Source organism: Aptenodytes forsteri, unplaced genomic scaffold (assembly GCF_000699145.1).
Source record: "Aptenodytes forsteri isolate BGI_AS27 unplaced genomic scaffold, ASM69914v1 Scaffold526, whole genome shotgun sequence".
Lineage (NCBI taxonomy): Eukaryota > Metazoa > Chordata > Aves > Sphenisciformes > Spheniscidae > Aptenodytes > Aptenodytes forsteri.
In genome coordinates this window covers 374271-396720 of record NW_008794596.1, presented here as the reverse complement: position 1 = coordinate 396720, position 22450 = coordinate 374271, and the positions used below count along the sequence as shown (strand labels likewise).

Sequence of the window (22450 nt, the reverse complement as noted above, 5' to 3'; positions counted from 1 at the left end):
AGCTGTTTGATTATTCCTACTGTGATGCTTGAGTGAGGTCTCAATCTATTTTTCAGTTATTCTATTACATTCTGCTCTATAAAAAAGCAAAAACTTTACAGAGCCTTAGGAAAGCATGCTTTGTGTAAACGTAGGCACTTCAGAGGTTTTCATGTACAGTGAGTACATTTATACAGAGAGAGGGGGCACTGACAAAACACTTGCTCACCTGTTGCAGTTTTTGATGCAAACAGTCCCATTATACTACATGCTGTTATATGACTAGCGTCTCTAGCCTTCTGCTAAGCTGAGTCAAGGCTATTTGCATCCTCAGTATCATACAAACTTCCGTATAATACTATCAGTAAATGAATTTGAGATTCTGTTTTTCTGCAAACTGAAGTACTCAATTAATTAAAAATTAAAGTTCATTTTAATAGTAAATTAGTAAAAAGTACTTGGACTATAAATAAAACATAAAACAGCTGTTTGATTATTCCTACTGTGATGCTTGAGTGAGGTCTCAATCTATTTTTCAGTTATTCTATTACATTCTGCTCTATAAAAAAGCAAAAACTTTACAGAGCCTTAGGAAAGCATGCTTTGTGTAAACGTAGGCACTTCAGAGGTTTTCATGTACAGTGAGTACATTTATACAGAGAGAGGGGGCACTGACAAAACACTTGCTCACCTGTTGCAGTTTTTGATGCAAACAGTCCCATTATACTACATGCTGTTATATGACTAGCGTCTCTAGCCTTCTGCTAAGCTGAGTCAAGGCTATTTGCATCCTCAGTATCATACAAACTTCCGTATAATACTATCAGTAAATGAATTTGAGATTCTGTTTTTCTGCAAACTGAAGTACTCAATTAATTAAAAATTAAAGTTCATTTTAATAGTAAATTAGTAAAAAGTACTTGGACTATAAATAAAAACATAAAACTTATGTCATGTGTTTGCCAAAACTAGACATTAAAAAGGCTACTTGGTAGCTGATAATAGGAGTATCATCTTCACGGTTCAACTTTTAATAAGAGAAAGTACTACCTCACATAACATTTAGTAATCCCAAAGTAGTTAAGTATTCAGACTTCCTGCTGCAATAAACCATATGAAATAATAAACAATACAAGTCCAAAAGAGAAACCTGACTGAAGAACTGCACCTTGATCTAAATACTAAATATGCTTTGCACTGAATACCAGCACAGGGAAAAGTTCTGTTATGTCTACAAGGACAACTTTTTGTGTATTATAAATTAGTTACTAGATCACATTTTTTCTTACCTGATCAGAATAAACATTAGTACAAGAGACTATATAGCCAATTTTGTAATAGCAATGATATTAAAAGCCACATAAAATATATACGTAAGTGTTCCAGAAGGAGCAAGTTCCACACAATATATTAAGGCTGCTTGCTTAATTTTCTTTCACCAAAGTCTATGCAGCAGGAACAGCCCACCATGTCTAGCTCCATTGGGCCAGCCAGGCAGCGTACTACAACCGCTCTGTAGAAGCCCTGAGAATACCATTAGATACAGGAAAGTAACGTAGGAAACAATTCACGCCAAAGACCTTTGCAAGCAAGCCTGAACAAAATGTAATCAGGGTCAGGACCTGAACTAAAGCCTGCCATTTGAGTAGCTCTGTTCTGGGCACACAGACTAACTCAGTATTATACTAAGCTACAAAAGAGTCGTGAAATTCCTAAAAAGCCATCAGGGAATATGCCTGCCAGAACAGGACTTTGAGACTGCTCAAATATATCCAAAACCCTTCTCATACCGGGAAGGACAACAAGGAAGTCCTAGCTAATGCTGCTTCTGAGCTAGTTATTCATTCAATCAGATAGGCAATCATAGCTGTTCAGTCTAAAGTAATCCTACTTGCAGTTACACAGTTTTCTAAAGAACTCAGTAAAAATATTAGATTGTGCTATGTACAGTGGATCTGTAGTGCCTCGCAAACAAACATCACACACACACAAGATTTATATATAAGGTACTACAGATCCACTTTATATAATACAATCTAGTATTTCCATTGAGTCCTTCAGAAAGTCTTCTAGTGTGGATATATATGTATATATACGTACAGGCTAGAAGACCACCTATTAGAACAAGGACACTAGTTGTCTTTACAAAGACTACTTCATTGTGTTAACAAGTTCAGCAAACACGGAAACAAACCTGGGTCCATATTGGGGTAAATTATCATAATGAAAGTAGTATCTGTAGATGTATTTGTCCAAATCCTCAAAAACCTTTTCATTATTATTTTGGTATTCCTTCATATCTTCCAGGTAATCCTTGACATCATTAACAAAATCAGTGAACAGCATCTGGTCATGTATAAATACCCCATTATGAAAAAACTTATTGATGAAATTTTCTAGTTCTCTCCAGTGATGAAAGTTATGTACAACTTGTTGCAAATACTTTTTCATTAGCCGATTAAATTCATCCACCCTAATAGGATCCGATACTCTGTTAAAGAGATTAATGAATTCTTCATGAGCACATTCAAAAATACCAGAGCAGCCCTTTAAGACAAACTGATGTTTTCTATTACACAAAGGATCATTGAGACATTTCTGTGAATCTGTATCTTTTTCAAATGCTGTAAACTGATGTTTTCTTCCATCTTTGAATTCTTTTGGCATGTTAGGTCCCCTGTAATGCACGTGCTTCAGATTCTCGTAAGAGTTACGTTCTCGGTAAAAAGTTTGAGCTTTCTTGTTTGCCTCTTGTCTTTTATCATTTGACTTCTTCTTTTCATCAAAGATGTTTTTTGTGGTATCTTTAAAGTGTCTGAATGTAGACTTTACAGAATCAGAGAATTTTTTCAGGTTTTCTTTCACTGCTTCTTTAGCCTGCTTAATCTTTTCTTTATGGTGCCTTACAAACTCTTTCGTGGAATTTTTCATAGCATCAAAAGTTTCTTTAACTGAACCAAAAAATGATTCCTTTGATTTCTTTTTAGTCTTACTTTGCCCTTTAGCACCTTTCTTTTGTCCCTTTTCATTAAGTTCTTGTTTTTCAGTTTGGTCTTTCGCTTCAACATACAGCTTCTCCCATAAGTCAGAGCGCTGTTGCTCAAAGTTTAGCTTTTTTTCTAGTTCTACTAGCCTTCCTCGCAGAGTTTCTATTTCTTGATTTTCTCTTAATGTATCATCATCAGCATTGTCAGGTGTTTGACGAGAACTTAACTGTTCCAGTTCTTTTTTTAGGGCTTCTGTAACATGACGTTCTTTGTCCAGTTCTCTCCTTAACATCTGTGCCTCTGCAAAGAGTGTTTCCTTTTGCCTAAGAAAGTTGTGGTTTCTTTGCTTTTCCTCTTCCAAATGTTCTCTTAGTTTCTGATTTTCCATTACAATAGACTCAGTACTAGTACCTTTATCTTCTAAGTTTCTAATTTGTTGTCTTAGCTTCCTTAATTCTTCCTGAAGTGAGGCCAAAGCTTTTTCTTCCTTCTCTAGAGATTCTCTTAAGTGCTGATTTTCTGCAGCAAGACTTTTTTTTTGAGAGTCAAAGAATTTCTTCTCCACCTCAGTAGAGGTCAAACATGTGGCAAGATCTCCCTTGAGTGACTAATACAAACAAAAAGAAAACAAGCAAAAATACTACAATTAGAATTGTTACAATTTCAGCTAGAAAGATGAAAGACCAAGGTAGCCCAGAGAGAGTTTACTTCTCATTTTGGATGCAGTGACACATGTTCCAGCAAGATGCAAAAATAGAGCTAGTTTGTTTATCTCAGATATACACACAAACACTTTCTTAGCAACAAAGACCATGTGAGAGGCTCCCCCTTCTAACCAGAGGTCATCAGCCCTCACTTGTATTGGTTTAACTAGCTGAAGGATAGGAAACTGGGTACATTAATTGCTCCATCTTAAAAGGAAATGAAAATGTGCATGTTTGCTGTTGATTTATGTTCAGCAAACTGGGTTTACAGATTACAAAACCAAATACATTAGCAGAAGCAAGGACATTCAACAGTTGGGGCAGAAATTCAGGAACTGATTTTGAACCAAATTTGCTGCTGAAAATATGTGTTCATGTAACTATATCCTAACACAAAAGGATCTCCCCAGTCTCTTGGTGTCCTTGACAAACTCTAGAACTAAACATATTGAATTATGTATGAATGCTGCTATCAGCCACATAAAAGAAAACTTAAAAAAAAAAAGACACGCACACACAAAGCACTCCCTGATCTTCTCTCTGAATGATCTAACAGTAAAAAACTAAAAGTACAGGTTAAGTATTTAAAAAATTAATAATCATTGACAATTTAGAAAGCAAATTCACAAAACCTGTAGGTTCAACCTGCAATAGGTTTTTACCCAGCATGTTCTACTTCAGCTGTCTTCGTTAATGACAACCTGCCATTATGTCATAGGAAAAGAGACAGTCTCTGTGTCCAGATAAATCCTAGACTACATACATAAAAACCAGTATGTTTAAATACATTCCAATAACAAATGTTATCAAAATACAAAATCTTTGTCAAGAATTCAGGGGAAAGAAAAATGACATTCTCAGAAAGAATTTACTAAAGAAAAAAATGTAATGGATTGTGTGATAAATTAAGTTCACTTTGTGTAAATTACACATATAATGACAGAATAACCCAGTGACTTCCAGCTAAACTCATACCTACCCCCACTTTATGATGCACTTTATCGCCTTGCTCTTGTTGGCACTGGTAAAGGTCATCTTTCATATCCTTTAATTCACGTGTCTTTGTCACCAGCTGCTGATGTTTCTGGATCTGTATTGTACCTACAAAGATAAAAACTTTCTTTTGATAGTCTGACTTACATTAAGTAAAGTAGTTAGAGGAACAGACGAACCTAAACATCATCTTCATTTTCTCTGCAAATTCAAAAGCATTCTTACTTTGCAGTTTCTGCCCTGTACTTACTAGTAACTGTTTAGCTGTAACAAAATAAAGATTATAAAACCAGATTGTTACATACTGATTCTGTTTCTTCCAATGATAAACAATTTCTCAAACAGACCAAAAATTTGCTGTCTTTTATTTGATGATAACAAATGAAGGGATTTTGGAACACTACGTAGAAATAAGTTAGATACAGAACAACAGAAGTTATGCAGGACAGGATATGTGTGATTTTTTTTGTCCTTTTTTTAGTAACATGCAAGCCAATCAGGATAAAAGGGAGACCATTAGTCCATGCATTATCCATCTCAGAACTACAACTTTTACTGTTAAGTAAAGTTACATGAACAAGAGGATCTTAACACAGTATTTAAACTTCCATGCAGAAGCACAATTATAACACACTGCTCACAAAGCAGCAAGTATTTGCAGGCCCTATCTTGTCATTCTTATCCATGAGTGAAGGCTGAGGAGTAAGCAAATATCCTATCTTTCAATTGTCAGATAAAGGCTGAGACACACTATTTTTCTGAAAAAATATCTTCATTGTACTAGCCACCAAGTTTTTCCCTCAAGTAAAACTTCTTTACTGGTACTTCCCTATCTATTACAGTTCTGTAAATCCTAACATTGATGTAGTTTTTATTTCTTTGCTTTTAAGATTCTCTTCAATTGACTCTACAGCAGATGGCAACAGCAAGTTTTAGGTGTTTCTTTCAAAACCAATGCAGCATATGCAGAGTTCTATTTCTGTATTGAAAGGGGGGGTGTATTATTAAACAGAAGAAATTCCATAAATACTATTATACTGAGGAATTTTTTGTGCTCTCTGTTGTCAAGTATGCACCTAAAACCAGACAATGCTCTATTAAACCAACTTGAACCTCAATAGTTCAATTCAGCTAAGGGAAAGCAACGTTTTTACAGCAATGATTTTAAGTTTGCAGAGTCCTAATAAACACTTATTGGAAGCACAGATCCTTGCATAAGTGAATTTAAGTATACTGACAGGAAATTTGTTTTTCATATTTATGTTTTATAGATACTTTTGAAGAAGTCCATTTATCCTAAGAATCTGAAGACTGCCTCTGAAAAAAAATCATCATTTAGTGTAAAGGGTTCACGTTAAGAAGAACCTGAATTACAGAAAAACACTTGAAGTCTGTTTCTCTATCAAGAATAGTAATTTACATACAGTAAGCAAAAGTGACATTTAGCAACACAGAAAGGGTAGCAAAGACATTGAAAATGCATGTAATGACGCACAATTCCTCAGTAATTGGTTTGTGTTTCCAGCTGGCACTCTAAGTCACAGTATCCTTCAGATTCTTTAAGTAATCTATCCAAATCCCTAGCATTATAGCAATATTCCCTTTTGCAGATTCTGGTTAAAGAAAAAAATTAAATATCTGAATGTCCATAAGGAGACACTCTTCTGGCAAGGGCTTCCCAACTTTAGTTTTTCCAGGTACCTATTTTCCTGGAAAGCTTGCCCTCTTTCAGATCTCCTTCCTAGAGCATCATAAAGCCAGCTAACTCAGTTTAATACTGATTAGGATACAGTTATCGATTAAAACCTAATCCTAGTTGCTTTCTACATCTTTAACAGTCTTAAAGGGGTCCTGGAGCTGTAGCTAAAGGGAAAACACTATACTGATAACTGACCCCCCTCCTCCCCCCGCCCCCCCAAAAAAAGTAATTTCATAAAAACTAACCCTTTCCAATCCTCTCACAGGACAATTAGCCTAGCATTAAAAGACAGCTGTGGAAAACATTCATTCCAAGCTGAATCACAAAAATGCAAAGTAGTTCTCTAGGGAGATGGATTTCTCTTTGGAAGTTTGTGTTCAAAATATAAACAAAAAAAAACCAGTAAGATGGAAAGCAGGATTTGATTTCCTTTCTAGTGGTAGAAAGATTAGTTACCACATAACCATGAAAAACTTTCACTTGAAGAAGCAAAAACTAAAGCCACACAGAGTTGCCTTCTTTCTGCTGAGAATGCTGTCAGCACTGTCATCAGTGATGACAATTTTTATTTCGAAGTACAGACTCAATGAATGAACAAGTCAAAGTGAATCCCGTAATAAAGATGTGACCCTGAGTTCATTTCCAAAATCTATTTCTCATCCATAGATCTCAAAGTTCTTTAAAAGGATAATATTTATCATTAACCCCAATTTAAACACAGTAAAATGATTAACAGAAGTGAAACCTCAAGTTACCACCACAAAGCACTATCAAAGATTGGTCTAGCCATTGTGCTCCTCTCTGCTTCTAGCATGCCAATATACATCAATCAGTTTTTACACCAGCTACTACTAGCTGCAGCTGCTAAATAAAAAGTATTTTACATGACTGGATTAGTCATTCCTACGATCCCGCATACACTAGTAATTCTTAAGACTTGATTTTTATTTTTTTTTTTAAATGTAAGTATGCATACATACATGGATGTGTGTGTACACATACACACACACCATTTAAAAAGGGAAATCTGAATGCAAGCACAGCATCCACAATACATCACTCATGACTCTTACCTTCAGGTTTACCTAAGAACAAAAAAAAAATAAAAATCAGGTCAAGTGAAAATTAGTATAAATCTCAAAATTTAGACCCCTAACAATTAGTCAAAAATCAAATCCAATTAGAATCACATTCCCAGTCTCAAATTCAATCACAAGTCTTCTTATGAAGGCGCATTTTCATATAAAACTAAACTACTCACTGAAAATTACTATTAAAGATAAATGCCCTCTATCATTTTTATCATAACATATGTATCTTAGAATATCAGGATTGCACTACGTACATTTAGGTCTGTAATGAGTCCTGCTGTTTTGTTAAATGTAGTAACAATCTGTGTAACGCTCAACTTTAGGCAACGCACTGAACACAGAAAAACTGCTGCTATCCTGGATTCCCTAAACCACTCTGGAATTGCAAGGACAACTACAGTGGAGAGAGAAAAATATTGATACTATGAACTCCTGTAAAAAACATGCCTTGCTCTTACATTTACCAGATTAGTACATATGGGACAAAAGCCTGAAATAACTCTGTGAATGCTGTTAGGAATGATAAGCACTACCACAAATTTATTTCAAAAGAAAAAAGATGTGAAAAGTGAAGGGTACACACTGCATTATAAGAACAACAAGAAATTTCTATCTGGAAGGGCAACCAAAAGTTAATTTCTTTTTATTTACTTTAATTTTAAAGTAGTGTATATTAAATACAATTGCAGCACTGAAGGGCCTCCCTATATTATCCATACATTAGCAGTTGCTTTTTCTCATTTTTAGGTTTAGATTGTTAGCAGAGAACAAGACAAAAAAAAAAAAGTCAGAGGCACAATAAAATGGTATTTGTTATGTAAGATGTTGATTCTATGTATTTTGTTTTCTATAAACTCACCATAGAAGTGTCCAAAGCCCATGCTGACTGCAATCACCAAAGCTAGTATGATGCATCTGTTAAGGCCACTACTGAACTGGCGTTTGCGCTGCTCTTCTCTGGGAGGTTCAGACTCTGGTTCAGCAGGTGACCCACCCTCAGTCTCGGAGCTAGAGATCAGCCTCTTCTTAGCCCGACGTTTTCGTACTGCGGGACTGGACTGATTACTAGTTTCATCACTACTTGATTCATCATTGCTAGCCTGAGACAAAAAAACTGAAAACCAACATAGAACAACAGTCTTCAAAATGCATTAATTGTTGCTTTAAAAAAAAAAAAAAAAAAAAAATCAATTTGAGTACCAAAATCCATCGTATTTATGCAAAATGTATTTGGCATTTATCTTAGAGAACCTTAAAAAACAAAATAAAAATTCTCAGTGTGATAGTTTATGCTGGATATTACTCAAGGAATGCTTGATCTCCAAAGTTAAAAATTCATTTTTTAAAAGGAAAAGATAGAGAATCAAGAAATCATCAGCAAAAGACTGTATGGCACTTCCCCATACCTTATCATTCGCTCATTAGTGTTTCTTTCAGCCAATCCTGCCTCTTAAAGCACCTACATGCACTGCCTCTGCAAATTCTTGTGAAGTAGAAAGGTTAAGAATCCAGTTTTCCTTCTCTTACAGATACTGAGACTGAACTATTTAATAACAAAAGAGCAACAGAAAGGCTTGCTAAAAGAAAGCCTCCTAAAAGACAGTCATGGTTTTATTATATTCTCTCAAAAAACTTCATTCTGTGATCTACATGCAGCTGCAGACAAAATTCCATTAAAAGTTCCATTAATGTAGGTATTATAAATATCCAAACAAAGCTTTGCATTGCAAATTTATTTAAATATGTAATTTTGTTTACTTTTAATATCTACCATATACTACCTATTAACGTCTTTACCCACCTTTTAAAAAAGCCGTTTTCAACCCCTACTGCACAGGAAAAGAACCACTCAGGTGCTTCTGTGCTTGTCCCTCCCCTAACACTCTGAATCCAAAACACTTCTATTACCTGACTGATGTTTTGGAAGATTGAATCGGCCAAGATTTGAGATAAGAACAAATTCTAACCATAAAAAAAAAAATCTTCTATAGCATCTTCGTAAAATGGTATTTGTGATACCATTTGCATGTTCATGTTCCTATGGCCCAAAAGCCATATATTCTAACCGGGAAAGTAACAACAGAGCTGTAATTGCTTGTTGCTCTTAGTGGTACAAATGGTTGCTACATGTACTGTAAATAAATGTATATAATCCAGTATATAAGTAATGATTATTTAATCTCCCTCCTTTGAAAGCATCATTTTCAAGTGTAAGGCAAATATCAAGAGGAAGCAGTAGCAGGGTGAAAAAGAAGCTTTCAAATATCTATGTTCACGTACCTAATTCACATGCCTGAAATAGATTCAGTGTGATCAATGAAGCCTCCAGCACATGACAAAGTGCTCCTGCTCAGATAGTTCTAAATTTGGTGCCTGCAATTACACAATGCTAATGCCCCTTCTAGAAATATGGTTGTTCATCGTCATATCAGAGATCATCACTCAAGTGTAAAAGTATAAATACAGATTTACTGTCCTTGAACATTCCACAACTGAAAATCATTTGTTTGAGCAAAGCCATGCACACATCACTGAATAGACAAGAATGCCAAGCAGTGCCAGCCATTTTCTATAAAAAGCATTACCAGTTAAGATTCTTCACTGAAAATAAATTCCAACTTCACAGAAGCGATCGCATCAACCCCAGAAAAGATTACCAATTAGTATCTGGAATACATGTCTAATTTCTGACTCCATGGACAAGCAACAGGTCAGATAATGAAAGATAACTTCCCCTCTTACTAAAAAAAAAAAATCCATTTTAGTCAATGAGTCAAACCAGACTGACCAAGCAGACATTGCAATAAAGACAAATCACTTAAACAGCTACTTGACATGCAGATTCTTAAATTACTTTATATAGCTTGGCAGAAAAGGACGCTATTTTAGAATCAGTCATTTAAGCAGATGCATACTTCCCCAAACCTGGACAATAAAGACAAGCATTCAGAAATTAGTCAGGAGAGAGGTATTTTCACTAGAATGCAGAGGTCAGACATTATAAAGGATTATTACAGGACATACTTAATAAGACAGGTGTTATTATTGCCTATTTGGTTTTTTAGTTTTTTTTCCAACAACCAAAGAAGCTTATGCACATGGAATACAAAAGCGGTTAAGGAACAAGCTGCTTCTAGCCTAACGGGAAATTCTTTGATATACACTGGACAGCAAAGTATAGGAAAGGAAAAAAAAGACAACCAGAAAGCAAAGAGAAAAAGCTGCAAGACATTTAGAGCCATTCATAAGCACTTACTGGCAAGTTGTCAACAGCATTACACTTTCAGACAAGAATGACATTGCCTTACAGCTGCTCTAGGAATTCAGTACAAAGCTGTACTCTAACATTCACAGGATGAAAAGGAGTATAAATGAAACAAAGTGCGACCACAGTAGCAGTCCAAAATTCTAGCTTCTGCTATGATTTTGAAGTGTCAGATCTACACTAGAAACCACATGAAGTAACAATGTAACCAATGAAGTTAAGAATGTGATTTTCTTTGACATTTCTGCACAGACATGTCTCAAGCCTAGATGCAGTTTATTTCAGTATAGAAGTGCTTCTGCTAGTTAACTTCTTCATGAAGCAATATTAAAACATTTCTGTTTGCATGGTGAAGACAGCCTGAACAGTAATTGGTTTGCAAGTAGAAGTGGCAGAAAATCCTCATAGAACGTTTTAGTATCTACATTAGGAAAATCTGAAGCTCATCCTTTTCCAACATAATAGAAAACTCAACAAGAAGTGGATGACAAAGATTTCCATTGCCAAAAAGTGGCATGAAAATTTTGACTCCTGAAACTTTGGCATTTAATAAATGCTAAAGTACTCGGACATTTTCTATAATACTTAGTCAATCAAACGCACAGCACTAAAGACCATGCTGAAATCAGCTTAAGTTAGAAGGAAGAAATTCCTTTTGCCAGTCACACATAGATTTGGAATCCAACAAGAACCATTCATTTAAATGGTCAAGCACACATATTAAAATGTATTACAAAGCTTACTGATGCCCATTCCAAATTGACATGTACGTTTAACATTTTTCAAAAAAGCAAATACAACACTGACACTTAGCCAAATTCTTCAGTGAGGACTGGCTTTCAGCATCTGTTTGGAATATCACTACTATAAGATCAAGTCAGATTGCTACTGATAACTTCAAGAACACTCCATGCAAGCCACAAGCCATCAGCTTTACACAAGCTGATCAAACTTAATCACACCACCTTGGAAAGGAAGACTGTGAGACACATGCTCTTTCACCTCATTTCCCCATCCCCTTACACAATCAGGAATCTTCCTCAGCTTCTCCAGCCAACTGACTTTTGTGTACAAAAAACATGGGAGGGAAAAAAAAAATTTAGAACTCAGCCCTAAAAGAAAAAAGAAAGTCAACTAAATTTTAAGTTAAAAATTAAGTCATCCAGAAGACTTAAAGAAGGTGACAGCTTTGTTACGAATCATCACTGGTCATAACTAGATGCTAAGCTGTCATTTTCTGATTCCAATGGATACTATACAGGTACATGAACCTTTAATGACGCTTTATTCTACTTCTAAAATAAAACAGTATTTTAAGAAAAATCCTGCTCTTGTAATAAACTTACTGTGAAAGGTAAAAGTCAGTAACACAAAAGTGTTATAGAGAATAAAGAGAACAGAAAAGATTACAAATAAGCAGCCAAACAGAATTAAAAAGGAAGACTAGAGACCTAGAGAAGAGTAACACAACGCTGGTTTTTTGTTTGGGTTTGTTGGGGTTTTGTTTGTTTTTAATTGGCCAAATATTCATATCCTTCCTCCTGAATATCATGCATTGCATTTCTGCCAAGTACTGGGAGCATCTTAAAAAATACATATATTCTACATAGCTATGAAGGTAAGCAAAAAGTTTTTGTAGTCATGCTACAAAATTAGTCCTCATGGCCCCAAAAATCAATTCTCTCCCAGTTGCTAGTTACTTATGCCAACTCCATAAAAGCCAAAAAAATTGCCAAGAGAAAACCTACAATTATTCCAAGAACTAGAAGTCATTTTAATTCTCCAAAATATGCTAGAAAGTTACTTTCCATTTAAAATAGTGAACATTTGATGGGAGAGAACACTTCCAAATAAAAAGATTGCAGATATACATTTGGACAAAGTTTTAGAGTTAAGGCAACTAGAGTTGTCCTAGAGACTGCAAATACTTGGACGTGTACTCAACAAGACCAATTTTTTTTTCCCTCTCCACAGAAAGAAGGTTCCCTAAGCAAAGATTTTTTATTTTTTTCCCCGGGTGACATTTTTGCACACAGTTGATTAGTAATTTATTGCTCTTACCAGTTTCTAGATGGGAAAATGCATATTGACTGCTAGAGGAGGAACCCATGTTAAAATCCTCTGAACTTCGAGCTTCTTCAGCATCAGCTGGAGCTTCCTCCTGACTTTGATTTTCTTCTGGTTTTGGAGCTTCAAGTGTAACAATGTCAGAATCATCACTAATAGTTCCAATGCAGGACCCATCATCAGGGATTTTTTCTTTCTTTCCCTAGGGAAATGGACAATGTAAAAATGGAAAATGTAAAAATTATTCAGATATGTACAATATAAAGTAATTTTTTAAAGTAACAGGAATTCTTAATGCTTTAAAGAAAGGAAAAATCTGTATCTTTATTTTAATGCCTTCAAAATATTGCTTGGCATTGTCAGATGGGGCTTACAGAAGCTTCTGAATAACGTAACGTAATTTACCTCTGGAACTGTCTGAGTTTCCTCAAAAGCAGAGAGAGCATTATCTACCACTGGTATCTCTCCATCATTGTTGCACTGAGCTATATAAATAAAAAGAGGAAAAAACAAGCAAACACGGATTAAAACCAGTAACTCCACAAATTATGCCCACTCCCGTATAATATTAAAATATGTATAATTGTGACCGATTTCTATTATCTACTCATATCAGGGAAGTTTTTCTAAAAATACACTAAATCTCATTTTTAATATCCCCCTAACAAACATCAGAATCCAATTTGTCATTATGTAATACAATGTTTTGGAGGATACTTAAATTCAAATGCTCATACTGATCATAATGCAAGTAACCTGTAACTGAAAAGCAGAGTTAGGTAAAAACCAACACTACACTGTAAGTTGATACCACAGTACATTTGTATGGTAGGATAATTAAAATATTTTCCAGATAGTCACTGCAGTTTGGGTGTCTAGTCCTGTTTCTACAAGGAGAGGTTATGAATCTGGAAACATGGCCAAGCTCAAATTTAGTCAACTGCATACTGAACCTGTCACATCTGTGTTGTCATGCCAATATTAACAAATTGAGTATTAAATTTAGTAATTAAAGTAAGCAGAAGGATTTTCATTATATTAATATGCACCAGACTTACACTTCCAACTCAAGAAATGCTAACACAGTGCCACAATGTTATTTTTTAGGTGTAAAAGCATTGATGGTTCCTTCCAAATTACTCTTATTTGATCTATGACATTATTAAGGAATGTTTAATATAGTGAATTTCTTTTATCAACATCACTTCTATAAACTATTTTCCAGCAACACCAGTGCATACTATTCTATAACACATCTAACGTATTTACAAATGAAAGACATTCTACTAATTTCATCTATTTCAAGAAAAAATACTTTTATAAAGTTGATGACGGAATATTTTCCGTAACACTGATGAAGCAAGTACTTTGACAGAGGCCTACAAAGTATACAAACTCTATTAAAAATACTAGTTTTGTGCCAATGCTACAACAGACACTTACCTATTTTATGGAACTGCTCCTCTTTTAATAGCTTACCTTGCAAATCAATTGGTTGCTCCTCTTCTTGCAAAGAAACATATTCTTCTGAAACAAACTCATGGTTATCATTTGTGCTTCCATTTTCTGAAGTCACTGTCTCTATGTCAGAACCCTGGAGTTGAAGCATTTTAGATAAACATTACAGTTATTGGAGTTTCCATCAGTAAAGCAGAAGGAAAGGGTTACAAAGAAAACAGAATATTAATAATAAAAACAGAAGAGAAGAATAATCAACTCTAAAACTGAAGACGACTTTAAGCAAAGCAAGAGAAATACCAAGTAATTAACTAGAGGGAAACAACTGTTAGTGTGCAATACTTATGACCATGATTGAAAAAAAGGCAGAGTAGAACAATTCTAGGGGGAAAAAAAAGCAATTTAGGCATCAATTAACAACTATGCTAAGTATTTAAAATAACTATTTTCTATTAGCTTTATTAGACCTATTTTATTAAGTAGAATTTAGAGAAACAGAGGAGGTTGTCAAATGAGTTTTGAATATGGGATCTAGTTCTTGCACACGTGTCCATGTATTGTATGTAAATACACACACACTCCCCAAAAATGGAACTCCAAGAGTACCACCGTGAACTCTAACAAGTACTACTACCAGGAAAAGATATGTATAACTCTACTCCATCTCAATTCCTATCAGCAAATTTGAATGGCTGTTTTAATAGTACAACTCTGACACTGGGTAAACAAATATTTATTTGGATTGGATATCCAAATAAATTCGATAATCCAATCTAAATTGGATTTCTGTCTTTAATACAGAAAGGACCTTTAGTTATTAGCCAGCTGCCAGTCAGCAACAACCTCAGAGCAAAACAGGAACTGAAGATAAACAACGCTCGGAGACTGCAGGGCACTAAAGGCAAGCAATATGGCTGACAACTCTAAATATTTAATCTTCATATTGTAATTTTTGTTTAAAAGAACTGATGGAACACAAGTAGGGTTATTAGAAAACTACAAACATGCAAAATGTAACTGAAAAATACTGAGTCACTCTGATCCATAAATAACTTGAGCTGTTTTTGTAAACAGAGATAGTTATTTTTGCAACAGCAGGTGTGAAATTACAGTAGTAGTAATACTTCCAGATCAGTTTCCCAAGATGCCTCATTTCAGGACTCAAGCAAACATGTATGCTTTTGTTTTTAAGAGGAGACTGTACTTCAGGAAGATCAGATACCTCAAAAAGAGTTGCATAAGATACATTCCACAATCACATTACAAAGTTTTGTTCCTTTTTAAAAGGCTTAAAAAATTAACTGCTTTAGTAATTTGACAAATACTTTGTATTTTTTTCTTTTGACTACAAAAATATCACAATTTCAATCTCAAATGTTTTGCAGAAATTCACCGCTCAATTATAAGTAACTTACATTAGAACTTATTAAAATCTGAGTGAAATCTCAGGAAAGGAAATACAAAATTATCTGGGGTTTTTGGCTCAGTTGGGTTTTATAGATAGGTGTATAGATTTATTACATGACAATTGTTCTCTGGTGTAATAGAACCATTACTTTCGTTTCTTAAGTGTGAAGAAAAAGAAAAACAAAAATTGAGTTTGTCCAGGCTCCACAACATCCTTTTTTAAGCACGTGCAGTCTGGTGTGGATGTCTGAACTCTCCGGTTCACTTAATCTGTTGCTAGACCTCCATCACCCTTCATTTCATCAACAGCAAAGAGGTTGAGAAAGGATATTGTCTCCTCACTACACCCCTTTTCCTACACTCCTACACAAAATTAGCAAGTGCTTTCTTAAGAGTAGTCCAACGATACACAGCATCACTTCTCTGTTCAAAGCAGGTATTAAACTCAGTATACACAGCTGTCGGTTCTCTGCAGTCACAATCTAGCCAATTGCCATTTCTTGCCCCTCTTAACTCGGTGCCTTTGTAAATGGCAAAACAAATCCACAATACAGGTCGCAACAATACGTGAGAGAGTAATACTGTAGTATTCCAAATTTGTCCAATCTTTAGCTCTATCCCTTTTCTAAGTATCCAAATCATTTCCCCAAAGTATATACAGTAGTCCACATGCCACCCCTTCCCTGGATAACAAGTGTGTGAAGGGTATCTTGCCATCCCATTCATTCTACTTTCTTCATGCTCAGATTCAAAGCTGTCTTGCCGGGAGAACGCCAATAATGGAAGCTCTTAAACACCAGTGTTTTCCCACCCCGAACAGAATTATTTTATTCCTTTTAATCAGGGAAGAATAACTGGGAACAGAAAATCTCTACAGCACAGAAATCTGTTCTGCTTTGGCTAGACAAATCCCTGCCTTCCTATAAATCTTGTATTATCTTAATTTATTTAGACTGCATAATTCATTTTCAGTTACAGTGTAAAATAACCATCCCAAGTATGAAAATAAAGCCTGCAATTCACAGCTGAGTAACCCAACATCTAAATCCTTTCACTTTTATTAGAAGTCTGTAAAGTCCGGCAGCCTGTGCACTCCTGTATCCCGCTTGGTCTTGAGGACTGGAGTGAGTGAGTTTTCTGTTTCTCTTTTGGTGACACGATTCCCAACTTGTCATCCGACCCAAAACAAGGAAAAGTAATTTTAACCACCTCTTAAATACCAGCTTGCTGCCAACAGAAATGAAACCATGGCCCAACATTTATAAGCCACAAACTGTGTCTCTTGCTTTTGAAACTGAACTGAGCTTTCAAAACTTGAGTACAATCACAAGCTTGTAATGGCATGCCTTTCGAATTACCCAGATTTTCATTATAATCTGCAAATAGGGGAGTATGCAGTGAAGGAGAAACAGCTGATCACTACCCATGATCTCTTCCCATTATTTTCTGTTTTCCTCCTATGAATGAAATATCTCAAGTACTGTTCCTTGAAAATGTTTTGGGGCAGGCAACAAGAAGATACAGACAACCAATATGTAAGTGTCATTCCAGGAAAACAGTTAACCCATTTGCTCTGAGGATTCTGCCTCAATAACCTGCTCAGTTTACAAGACTGCTAAATACTTAAAACAAAACAAAGAAAACCCCCATAATACACCCACGCATCAGCCAAGATCTGAAGAGACAGAAAAATCCCCAGGACTAAAGGACGAAAGCATACTGCAGGTCCACACCAATAGGTAGGGCCTCTCAGAGTTTCTGAGCAACTTAGGCCTGCCTTGTTCACCGCTAGAGGAAAATACGATAAAACATTAATCTTATCTAACTTCAAGTGTCTACACCTGAGCGAATTGTTGAAGGCACATTTACAATCAATACAGTCAGTGGAGTCAAGACAGCAAGTCATTTGATCAAATATGTGTTGACCTTAGCATAAGAATTACTGTGCTCTAGAGTCCATTGATTGTATTGATTTAATCTGTATAATGCAAACTTAGAAACCAACATCAGATTCAGACACCTACTACCCTGTAGACACCTAGGCAACAACAAATCCCATCCCAACAGACCTTTAATTGCTTCACTTTTTTTCTTTTGTCTCAAGCTTTATTCTACTAGGAATTAAAAATTACTTTTGTTTTAATAAAGCCCTTGTCACTTTATACAACTAGTCAAACATCAGAAGACAGGAAATACAAACACACAAATTAAACCAGGGCTACACAGACATAATAGTGACTTTACAAATAGCTATACCCCAAGACTTGATCAAAGAATGAGGGAATTCTAGCATTTCATCCCAAATAAAAGTATGCCTAATAAATGAAGCTATAGCAGAGATCAAAAGATGGACAGAAACACCAGTGAAGTCATACAAATTTGATAGAGCTCCATACAGCAATTGAATAGGTCTTAAAAGACAACAGGTATTTTGAACCAAGAACAGTTTTTTGCCTTGCACACAGTCTGTTAACTCCTTCTACCTGCTGCCACACAATCTACCATCACAACTTCCTTACACAATAATTAGACTGCTTTTGTATATTTCCTTATGGGAGCTGTCTCTTCAGTGACAGTTTGCCTAATGGAAAAAAAAAACAAACAAACAACATTCTCTTAGTTGCTGCCACTAGCTCAGTCCTGCACTGCCATATGAATTCCTCCACAAGGTGCAAATATCCAGGTTATTTTTACATATTTTATGCCTTGCACTCTCCTGCCTCAACAGTAGGGCCAAGGAAACCCAGAATTCCAACGTGAATTGCAAAGAACTTGTGCTAAAAGCTGCTGCGAGTCCTTGGAAAACAGAAAAGAAAGTCACTTCAAAACTCAGTCCTTCTCACAGAAGAATCTATTACCACCTCCAAGCCTTTCAGGCTGTTACAGTTTTCAAGACCCTCCAAGCGTAAGTATGGCAAGCCCTCACCAATCATCATTTTAAGCTCCGAGAAGGCTATACTTCTCATTCCTGACCTTACAGTACAGATGTAAGGAGACCTGCACTGCCCTGCCCTCCCATCACCTTCATTTCCCAATAAACCTAATAAAATGTTGGTATTCCTCTACTCACTGTAGCTTCCCCCAGATTTCACTTGCCGCAAGAAAGCCTGGGAAAACTCCAGCATCTTGGGTATGGAATATATAACTACATAGTCTCTGTTACATAACCCTCTCCAAGGGATTTCCAACCAGTCTTTGCAACACACTTGATTTCTGGAGACCCCAAACCCTCTAAACTCCCCGTATCTTTCCTTCTCAATGCAGAACAGCATTCCACACAAATGAAAGTGCTTAAAATCATGCAAATAAGACCCAACAGGCCTATGCGCATCTTTCTCCAAACTGCCTTCTGCATTCTATAAGCAGAGTGAAGCAATACAAAAGATTAGAGGCAGCATATAACTCACAGATGTCTTTATGCCAGTCCTCAACCTCCTGAGCTCAGAGGCTCAACTCAAAGAGAGAGACTGTTCCAGTCAGGAACAAAAGCAGTCAGTTATGCACAAACTATAGCATTCACATGAGCCTTGAAAATGCCTTCTTCTAATATTCTAGTCATTGAGCATAAACTCGTCCCTGTCCTATTTTTTCATAAGAAAGACAGAATGTAAGGACAGAGGGCTGTTCCTAAACAGCAACTGTTAAAGGTAGGATCAGATACCTTGGTGGTAGAAAAGACTCGGAGAAATCATGGAATCATTCCCTTCTGTATGAGATATTTTTCCCGGGGCCGCAGAGGGATGGGGGGGGGAGACAGTTTTTTTTTGGGGGGGGGGGGGTGGGGAGAAGGATTTGGAAGGAAAAGAAGAAATATATTAGCAACAACAGACAAGTTACATAGAATATCAATGTTTTCAGGAAAGATGGAACAAAGGAGAGCATCTCACTAAAATTCTAGCAATTCTTCAAAGTAAAACCTTTGCAGAAAAAAATTATTCTTTTAAATAACAAAATTTATATCAGCTATAATAAAGGATACATATTTTTAAACAGTAGTTTTATGTTTTCTTATTCATTAGCTATAAGCTATAATAAAGGATACATATTTTTAAACAGTAGTTTTATGTTTTCTTAATCTCTCTTCTATATTCTCTGTTGATATGCAAGATCCACACTAAACAAAAACTACAAAGTTAAAATAATATTCTATTGCATGTGGCTAGTCTTAAACTGACAGAACTTTATTAATTTGAGATTGGGTACCTCATGATTGATGACAGTCCAGCCACAAGATGAATCACTGTCACTGGAATTTTCAGACATTTTCAAAGCACACTGCAAGTAAAAGTAGATTCCTTTAACATGCAAGATATGTAATTTCACTGCTCTCTTGAAAAAAAATAAACAAAACAGAAGAATCCAAATCATGATGTTACAGAACACTACACTAACTCACAATTTGTTATTGTGGAATTAAAAAAGAAAAGATATAATAAAAGTTTAGAAAGAAAATATATTATTTTATACATATTTCCTATTACCTTTTTTATACTTGGAGAACACATGGCTTTGCTAGGTACATACCTATTTTAGCCAGCCAAAAAGCTCTTAGACTAGCTAAAAACACACATGCAGAAGGCTAGCCAATAAATCAATAATCAAATTTAAAATTTGTCTGTAGCATCATTGTTTAAGACATGTTTCAGAAGGTGAAGTCATTTCTGAATGGTTACATGCACAGGAAGTACAGTTTATTCAAGAAAAACACCGTGGTTTTTTTGAGAAGACACAAATTAGGATCTTTTGGAACTAATTCTCTTCAACTGCTGGGCAAAACAATATTCACGTTTCTTTCATTCCTTTCAAGTACTCTCAAATATACCGATTCTGAAGAAAATTCAGACAGTATCTGGAGAGCACAAAAACAGAATGAAAAAAACTGAAGTACAAATTTTACTTGTTACAATACTACCGGATGACTTTGGTAGTTATTTTCAGAAGAGAGCTGTCTGGCTGCAGCTGTCTGTTTTTTTCTCCTCCTGTACCAGGAATACAGAGTATTCATTATTGTTACACATTCGGATTATTTTTTTTAAAGTTCTTAACTAACAGAAAGACTTTAAAAAGAAATTTAAGGCATTTCTTGTTCCTTAAAATAAAAATATATCAAGTTGTTAAATAAAGTTTACTATAGATTTATCTTGGGGAAAAAAAATTTCCCAAAAATAGAACAATTTCCAATCAATTGTGTGTTACATTATGCATCCAAGGTAATAAAACAGCAAAAGAAATCATGGTTCAATAAAGCTTCTATAAAATGACGATTATGTTGTGAAAGCAGAGAGTTCTGAGAACTTCAGACACCTGCTTTATTTCCCACAGCTAGTTACTTCCAGTAAGAACATAGAGAAGAGCACCTATTTGTTCAAATTTATTCACTCTCTACTTTATTATCAATCGTGTCTTTACTCCCAGTTTGTTAACACAGAATATACACACAAACCTTGAATTAGAACATCTAAATATGCCAGTGTGGCCAGAAATTTGCACAACAAAATATGAAACTTCCAATTCCATTTAGGTTTCTTAAAAAATACAGTAACCATTTGTCTCATATCTCTGCATTATGGTAGTTATCATATGTTTTTCTAATATAACACTTTTTCCTCATCAACTTCAACTAATATATTTGGGGTTCCTCTGTAAAAAAGGCAATGGTGACAATCACAATCACAGTTTATAAAGCAAAAATATTCACTAACAATCAACTTAGGTATCAAACTTACAGAGAAACTGGATTTCCATTTATTATAAAGCCCTATTTTGAATACAGTTGTCATTTTCCTTTAGATCTTTTTCTTCCTTCATTCGTGCTTTTCCTGGAATCTCAGCTAGGGAACATCGGGGTGGGGGGTGTTTTGGGGTTTGTTTGGGTTTTGGGTTTTTTTTTTTAAATCATACTGTATTTTATCATCAAAATTTTTTTTAAATCATGATTTTTTTAAAATCATACTTCTTCAATCATCAAAATAACAAATGCCCAAATGGCAAAGACTGCATTCCAGAGTTCTCATGAGATGATAACATCTCCTTGCTGTCATTAAATTATTTTGAATTTGACCAGGCATTCAGCAGCAGCATTCCTTTCAGAGGAAGGTAACTACTAGTACCAGAACTTACCACCTATCAGAAACATCGCTGGCTATGTTGCAAAAACTGTACTGGTATTCTGAAATTATCTTTTAAGAATTCTCATCAGTATAAAAACATTCCCATTTAATTATTCTACAGTTCAGTGACCAGAGCGATCATAAGAGTACCAAATTTATTGTCATTGAAAATGAAGCCTTTTGCATAACCACAAAAAGTACAGTTTGGGACAAATATAGTACAGGCAGCTACCCAGTCCTTACTAGCAAGTCTGATCTCCACTGTGGAAGAAATTCAGACTGTGGTTTCATAACGTGGCAATTCCAGGTTTAGTGCATCTCAGTGCTAGATGAAAGACAATCAAGTCATATAATGCAAATCCTTTAACAGACAAAAAAAAAAAATCTGTTGATACAAGTGCATTTGCAAATTTTGAAAGGGCAAGTTTTAACAGCAGACTCTGCGCTGGACAGTGCAACGTCTGTCTTCCTCTAGCTAACTCAGCGTTTGATCGTGGGCCCTGGCTAACTCAGCATAAACACTATGGTGTTCTCCCTCTCCATCCAGATCACAGACTGACAGGTAATTGAGCACTGCATAAAACCAATTCTACTGAATACACAACCATGGCCTCAGGCTCCACGGAGCATTAAACACCTGTCTTCCCTTCCCAAACAAAAGCTTCAGGATCTAACTACGTGGGTATCTGA

The 22450-nt window shown here is 35.5% G+C and overlaps 1 protein-coding gene across 5 annotated transcripts in view; it reads right to left on the bottom strand.

Annotated features, from left to right (window-relative positions):
• CCPG1 (cell cycle progression 1) overlaps window positions 1–22450 on the bottom strand; it is a 23543-nt gene extending 1093 nt beyond the window's left edge. Inside the window, exons 1-10 of one of the 5 annotated variants that reach the window (XM_009272670.1) lie at window positions 22004–22450; window positions 19854–19925; window positions 14265–14379; window positions 13191–13270; window positions 12780–12987; window positions 11684–11830; window positions 8313–8567; window positions 7436–7447; window positions 4650–4771; window positions 2174–3573 (exon numbers count right to left, since the gene is read on the bottom strand). In XM_009272670.1, the coding sequence (XP_009270945.1) occupies window positions 2174–3573; window positions 4650–4771; window positions 7436–7447; window positions 8313–8567; window positions 11684–11830; window positions 12780–12987; window positions 13191–13270; window positions 14265–14379; window positions 19854–19925; window positions 22004–22051 (2459 nt within the window). In that variant the 5' untranslated portion in view covers window positions 22052–22450. The remainder of the gene's footprint in view (window positions 1–2173; window positions 3574–4649; window positions 4772–7435; window positions 7448–8312; window positions 8568–11683; window positions 11831–12779; window positions 12988–13190; window positions 13271–14264; window positions 14380–19853; window positions 19926–22003) is intronic. The other 4 variants (XM_009272672.1, XM_009272671.1, XM_009272673.1 and 1 more) reach the window with 4 other exon arrangements.